Raw genomic sequence first — 7,906 nt, 5'->3', positions numbered from 1 at the left:
TTCAAATTAAAGTGTAACCCTTCCATTCAAAATCTCTCCGTAATCACTAGGCACTAAAAACTAATGAAAGCATAATTGTATAATTTTGATAACAGCATCTTGTGGTTAAAATTATGTTTTATCATTGAAACTTAAGCCAAAACTAATCACATGTGTAAAGAAAATTTTCGGAGAAAAATTATGTTTCTTCATTAAAATTTAACCCAAAACTGTTAAATTTTTTTTCAGAGTGGTGCATCGTCAAGACTTATCACAATCTATTACGAAAATCACAACCTAAAACATTGCGGATTTCAATGGCGAAAACCAGTGTTAAAAGAAGTCATTACGGTGAAACTTATGATTGGTCGTGCACTCTTGATGGCGGAGGACGGACTTGGGAGGAACAGAAAACTGCAACTGGCAAGTAAGGTAGAACTCGTAGTGGATGCGCTTAAGCTTACCAAGCCTCATAATAGTTGTCATCTTGCCCAACAGCTTGTACACGATTGTACCTTTCTTTACTATTTGGTGTTCCATGATCAGACCAGATAGAGGCGCCAGCTCCGTGTAATTGGGGGAGACCATGAGAAGGACGAACCCATCACTGGTATTCCCCCTGTGCTGGCTGAAGGAACCCAAAACCTGCGTAGCGATTATGTCGTCGCGGAAATACAGCTTGAAGTTGATGTCCTCGTACCTCAGATCCACTCTGCCGTTGGGGTTCCTGAATTTCAAGAACGCTGCCATCTCTGTTTTGAAGAGGTAGGTCGTGCGATCGAGCACGATGCGTTTGAGAACGGCGTGTGTTAGTTCCAGTCTGGGAAACCTGGGGTGGAAGGTCAGGTATAATATCAATAATGCCATGGCTGCCAGTATTATGGCGCCTGCTATCAGCAGCGCGATGTACCAAAGGAACCTGTTTGCCCTGGGTGGTGGCGGCAGCACCTCTTCTTCCGCGTAATTCTTGATGTCCTCAACGGCCTCTTCCGGTTCCGCTTCCGAAACGTCTGGCCATGGCGACTTCAAGTACGTGTTGTGTGTCACGCTAATGCTCTCGATCTCTTCAACCTCCACCTCCCCGATCTCGTCAGCCTCCACCTTCCTGTGATCACCGGAAATCTTCTCCTCCTCCATTTCTGCTCTGCAACCGCAACAACTACTTCCTCTCCTTCCGCAGCCCAGCCGACCGAAATTGTGGATGCTTCTGGAAGGTAAAGGGTAAAGGTAAATAACAGTGGACCCTTCTGATTCTGATTTTCTATAAGGTGCATTTTTTAGATGATGTTAAGTTATTGGTATATAAAAGCAAAGACAATTTAGTGGAATACTCAAATAGTATTTGTTTAATTCCCTGGTCAAGAATTGTTCAAGAAGTTAAGGCTAATTCGGAAGAATATAAAGGAATTGTTCAAGAAGTTAAGGCTAATTCGGAAGAAAGTAAAAGCTGAAACGTGATCATGTAATGGAATGAATTCTATTTGCTTTTTAAAAGTGAGCTTTGGACAGGGAGTTGGGAGTTGTGTTTTTAGTGTGAATTTTTGGAAATTTTTAGAGAGTGTTTTTGTTTCATTTTTTCAAAATTGGTGGGAATTTATTGAAATTATAAATTTGATAAGTTTAATGTTGGAATTTATTGAAATCACAGATTTGATAAGTAACTGTACACAATTTAAATGTCCTAAAAAAAAATTCAAGATACTAATCCATATATATAATCAAAAAACTAGTTTAAATAACATAAATCAAAATTTCACTTTAAAATTTTCTATCAAATTTTAACATGAAAATCCAAAAAAAAATCCATTTAAAAATCTATTTTAGGTAATAAGGTTAATGTGAGAAGTAAAGCGTATTCAGAGAATTGTTATATTTCAACGAAGGGAAAAAATCATCAGAGTTAAAATGTTTATAAGATATTTAAAGTGGTTCAGGAGTTAAAATATATTATGAAATTAAATAAAATTAATTGAAATATTTAATAAATTAATTTAAAAAATAAAAATAAAAGTGAATCTGTTATTGAAATTTAATTTTAATCATACAAATTTTATATTAATAAAGATATTAAAAATTTCCTTATTAAAATTAAACAAACTATACTAATTATAACTAAACTAACTATGCTAATTATAATAATTAAAATTATTTGAACTTCCCCCTCACTTTTTCTTCATATTATTCTTGATAGAGTATTTTTTTACATATGATTATTATATAATATATATAGAATACTCAGGATTGTTATTGTGATTTGACATTCATTTAAATAAACAATTTAAAATTGTTGCCTTCCTAAGCAATTAAAGGATCGTTGTCCGTGGGTTTTGATAACCGGGGTAATTCCAAGGTATGTAGAGACAATAATGCACTTAAAATACAAATGTAAGATACGAAGATAAATCGGACTCATGTACGCCATACATTAAAATTATTTCATAAACAAAGGAACTTAGTAATAAAAACTAAATTTATTATTAATAAATATTATTATTATCTAATTTTAAAAATTAAATTTATTATTAATAAATAATATTACTATTTAATTTTAAGGTCACAGTAAGGTTGGATATCAAATTGTTGTATGAGATTTTTTGTTTGTGGATCACAATAATGCTAGACATTAAATTGGTGCATTAGACTTTTTGTTTGTGAAATAATAGGACCCACAAAACATTAAATTGGTGTACTCCTCTTTGTTTGTGGGATAATAGGACCCATTTCCATGCAGAAATTTGACTACTAAGGAACAAGATATACATACTTTACTCTCCTACATTTAAACCTTTTACCAAAAAATACATTTTTTTAATCATTAAACCCACTTAAAATATATTTATTTAAGTTTTGATAATAAATTTATAACTCGTAGACTTTGAAATAGCATAATAGACTTCAAATTTTTAACTCATAGACTTTGAAGTAAGATAATAGATTTCAAAATTTTTCTTTGGGATAAGTCCTTTCCTATTTTATTGCTTTAATTTCAAATTTGATAGAAATATTGTGGAATTCTTAATGGTAGAGGAATAAGAATAAAGCTTTTACGAGAATTCCTAATTTTATTTTGGAATATGAATTATTTGAGTGACTTTAAAAAAATTATTTATATAAATTGTTGACCTGCATTTTTATCTAGTTTTTATAGGAAATTTACTCGCTATATTAATGAAGATAGAAAGATAGGAGGTAAATTAGTTTTAAAATTTTATATTAAAATATTTTAATAAAGATGAAGGTTTGATAAGGTAAACATTGATTCATTGAATCATTTTAGAAGTATAGAGTCATTAAAATAATTAATTATTATTTTAAAAATTATTTTGTGAATATTAATAGATATCTCATATTAATTGAGTTATTTTAAGTGGTTGGAAGAAATGAATGAAATCTTCTTCACCTAGGTTAAATTTTCCCAAGTGACATGACAAATATCGACGATATTGGATAATATATGTATATTCTTCATATGGAATATGCATGGTTGTGAAAAAAAAAAATCTCATATATCACACACATAAATGATGAGAAATCTACACGCTCAATGATGATGTCAATCAATCATTTGATTTAGCTCAATGAGGTCGCATCAGACAAGGTGCAAATGGAAGTCATGATTACATAGTGGTGTTTCTATGCAAAACTACACAAAATTGACTAGGTGAGCTAATGGTTACCCCTAGTTTATGAGTTTAGGAGTAGTTTGTATAAGCCTAAATACATCATGGGTTTCTTTCCCCAAAAGATGGAACATAAAGGGAACCAAATAAGGAGTAGAGTGGTTAAATAGGGGGGAATTACGGATGGGTGCATGAAGATGATGGCCCCAAAAGTCCTTCAGGAACATGCACCCATACAAACATGTGTATGTTCTTGGGCATCTAAGCTCAACAAGCCTCGAGATACCAACTAAATTGCTAGCTAGAACATAGATTAGGAAAACGCATGTGTTCCAAATAATAAATTTTATTACCCAAGTTCCCATTTTATACCAAATGGGATTGCGCAACATATTTTTTGGAGACATTGAGAAAAAGTATTGCTTCCCAAACAACTTTAAGTTTCAAATCAACATCATACCACATCTTTGGAGGCTAGGTAAGCAATGTAATGTTTTTTTAATTGGTTTAAAATTATGAAAAACAACCAAATCAATTCCCTCAACACAATAATTGAATTTAATTAGATGGAAACTGAATAATATGGAACCTAATCAAAACCCAAACCCACATCAAGAACCAATAAATCCAAATAATGAAATTGATGCATCCTTAGCTACATTGAGGCCACTAATATATGATCTCCAAAAAACTAGAGAGATGAGATTAGTGTCTTTTACAAGGTCATTAAACTTAATTGTGTCATCCATCTCCAATGATCAAATCTCGTTAACTAATATTTCTGATTATAGCACTAGAATGCATTAACACTATAAAAATGGTCTAAATAAATAGCAAATAAGAGACCTCAGCATTACTAAACAAGATTTGTTATCTTTGTTTATTGACCTAAGAGAAAACCAATTATTACATGTAACCAAAAAATGTATTTGTATGGACCGGTGCACCTAGGAACCATTTCTAGACAATTAAAAGGATAAGCGATTTATAGTATTTTATAAACATCTCTATAATAATAGGGAGTTATCTCTATAATTCTTGAGGAAGTTATGGGTACAATTTCGACTAGGACCTTGTGTCAACTACTTTAACATGGGGGAATTCTAGGGGTTGGGTTGTGGGTCTGCACAAGATACACAAAATGTTAGGCCCAACCAAGCACTAGGTTCTTATCTACCTAGATGAAGGCTTCCCCCTTACCTAACATCTTCCAATTATAAATTCCATTGTTGAGACACAAAAAATGTTGGCATAATTGACACACATGCTAGTGTGGCATGGTAGCTTAGTGGCATCATTGTGCAAGGAGCCACCAATAGCTAATGTTGCAGGTGGGGTTAGACCATTTGACTGCAATAGGGATTAACCAACAGAGTTGACATAGAGGATCACTTGAGCTTCATAGATGTAGCGGCTACAGGAAGACTTGTTTTGGCCAAATGGAGGGCAAGTAACATAGCTCTATGGAGGAGGTTATTTTATCTTAACGATACTTACATTCTCTCTCTATGTGTGTGTGTGTATGTGTGTGTATGTGTGTGTATGTAGTCACTACACCATGATAACAATCCCCCCATCGTTATTGATGCATCAGTGCAGTTTTGGCCATTGATGTTTCTTGTTCATTCGTTGTATCGAATAGCAAGATTTGGTGAATTAAAACTATCCCTTTTAAAACTTTCATATTTTTTTGGTCCATAATATAGATCATTTATGTTTTAAGTATAAATGTAGTGTTCAATTAATGTTTTTACATATAAAAATAACACTAGAGGAGGATCCAAGCCCATCTAGGGATACATATAGTCCCCTTCTCAAGTATCATGTGTCAAATTAGATTTTATTTGAATTTTTACTTTATTATCTTTTTCAATTTACTCATTAAAATATCATAAATGGAATGTAGGTTCCTTCATTTTGATAGTTATCTTCTCTTTCCCCTTCACATCTTTCACCACCATCCATTGTTCACCCACCAATTGTCCACCAGTATCATCACATTGCCTCATTATTTGGGATCAATCTTACCTTTACTAAAGAAATTATTTCAGTGGTACAACCCATGGATGTTTATCATCACCTTTCTCCACCACCTTTACATACCATCCACCCATATAGGAGCATCCATAGAGATTTTAACAATATTTGAGTAGGTTTTGCACCCAAGTGCTTCATCTGTGAGATAAACTCCATAATTGGGGAAGAGATTCATGACAACATCATTCCATGATGGAAATTTTGAGGTCTAAAATGGACCTCCTAAGGAAAATAATAAAATAATGAATATAATGGTAAATTAAGAGTTATGATTTTTTAAAGAAAAAAAAGAATAAACTACTTCTTTTATTGTATTTTCAGCTTATATCCTTATAGGTTTACTCAAATGTCAAGTGTAAACACCTGTTGGATGCGAAATAAAAATCCACATATAACACATACCCACTATGCATACTTTTGAGTAGACTGACATCAGAAAATTTGAAAATACATGAAAAAAGTGTGTTGATTATGCTCATGTATTTTCAATTTTTTCTATGTGGGTCTACTCAGAAGTATGTATAGCAGGTATTCGTTGGATGTGGAATTTGATTTTGCATCCAACGGTGTCTATACTTGACATTTGACTAAACCTATAACGAGATAAGCCAAAAATATAATTTAAAAAAAAAAGTTTTCTTCTTTCCCCCCAAAATATTTTCATCTTGAATCATATTGGTTCTTTTAAAGTTAATTTTGTTAGTACATTTTTCCTTTTGAGTTTCATTTTTTACCTCAAAATTTCCCTAATGATTGACAATTATTTTCTTTATGATTAATTGAATTAAGTCTATGCATTTTCTTTTAATTCTATACTCTGACTCTTGAGACTATTGCAAGGTGGTATTATTGAGAGGTTAGGGATGTAGAGGATGATGACACCATCCCGACTGATTATAGCATCTTCAGTGAGTTTTTTTGGCTTGAATCATAGATTATTTGTTTCCAAGATGTAATTTATTGTAGAAAAAAGGTCTAATGAGAATGTTATTTCTTTGTGTAGTCCCTAGAGAGAGGAATCATGTGACAAAAGAAGAACATTTTAGCTCCTTCTTCTAGTAAGAGGAGAAAGGTCAACTTCTAGGATGAAAATGATGGTAGTGAGGGTGGAAGCAGTCAATGAATGACCAGTAAGACCCATTTTACATATACAACCTCATATGTCATATGTTCATGTTTGGGAATGAGATTTAATTTGTATATTATATTCATTTTCTGTATAGACCACCATGTGCCATATTTCCATGTTTAGGCATGAGGCATTATTTTGTATATTGAATACATTGTTCCATTTGAGACAATTTGGAGTGTGTCTGTATGTGTAGTTCATGGCACATGTTTTATGAATTGAAGTGTTTGTTATTTAATGTTGAAGTGTTAGAATGATGGGTGGAATTTGTTTCTGCATCTATGAATTGAGCCCTATGACATGTCGATCCAAGTGGATATCGACGGCCACCCACGTATTCCACTAGCTCATAACACAATTTTCTATTTGGCATTTTTTCTATGAATTTTAGGTCTTGAACTTCCATAGCCATTTTGAGGCCCTAAATGGAATTTCTTAGGGAAATAGACCGATAGTATAATATAGTTACCATTGATAATCAAAAAATGTACTTTTCGGATAGATATTTCCAATGAGATATCATGTGCGTGAAACAAAGATTGTATGCCAAAGTTACGACCTTGAGAAGTTGATGTTCCAACTTACCCCATTGGGGCTCAAAAGCCTTTGGAATTTCATCTTCTTGGGTTATGGTTTCGGGTGTTTAGGATTTCGCATTACTTATTTATGATAAAATAGCCCCCAAGCCTCATTGTAACAGAGTTTGAAGAAGGCATGTAGTTGTCACTTCTCTTCTCAAAGCTAAACTAACACTATTCGAGCTAATTTGGTTTCAGTCTACATTTATATAGTTTTAGCACTTTCCATTTATTAATAGAAGTCAAGTTTCAAAATATCTCTATTTTTGGTTATGTTGAAAAGTGTGCAACAAGAAATTCTTGTTGAGAATGCAACAAGATGATGGAGCTTAGTGAAAAGAGTCACCTTCACTAAGTGGGCCCGCAGGCAAATTATGGCGCAAGTTCTATTTTTGGATCCCAGCAGGGATGATCACAGCAGGAGTGACCACAGCATGGATGATCACAGCAGGAGTGACCACAGCAGGAGTGATCACAGCAGGAGTGATCAAAGTCTATTTTTAGACTGGCTGTCAAAAATAGAAAAGTCAAATATTATTGTCTCATAATAATATTTGGACTAT

General features: G+C 33.0%; 1 protein-coding gene across 1 annotated transcript; it reads right to left on the bottom strand.

Annotated features, from left to right (window-relative positions):
* Positions 1-211: 211 nt before the first annotated feature.
* LOC149190082 (uncharacterized) lies at positions 212-1,172 on the bottom strand. The gene has a single exon (XM_089413352.1). The coding sequence runs from the start codon at positions 1,114-1,116 to the stop codon at positions 313-315; it is 804 nt and encodes a 267-aa protein (XP_089269478.1). The 5' UTR covers positions 1,117-1,172; the 3' UTR covers positions 212-312.
* Between the last annotated feature and the right edge of the window lie 6,734 nt (positions 1,173-7,906).

Source organism: Pinus tabuliformis, chromosome 3_1, assembly GCF_031772625.1.
Source record: "Pinus tabuliformis cultivar Carrire ecotype Pingquan chromosome 3_1, CPIR1, whole genome shotgun sequence".
In the NCBI taxonomy this organism is placed as follows: domain Eukaryota; kingdom Viridiplantae; phylum Streptophyta; class Pinopsida; order Pinales; family Pinaceae; genus Pinus; species Pinus tabuliformis.
This window is presented reverse-complemented; position numbering and strand designations above follow the sequence as displayed.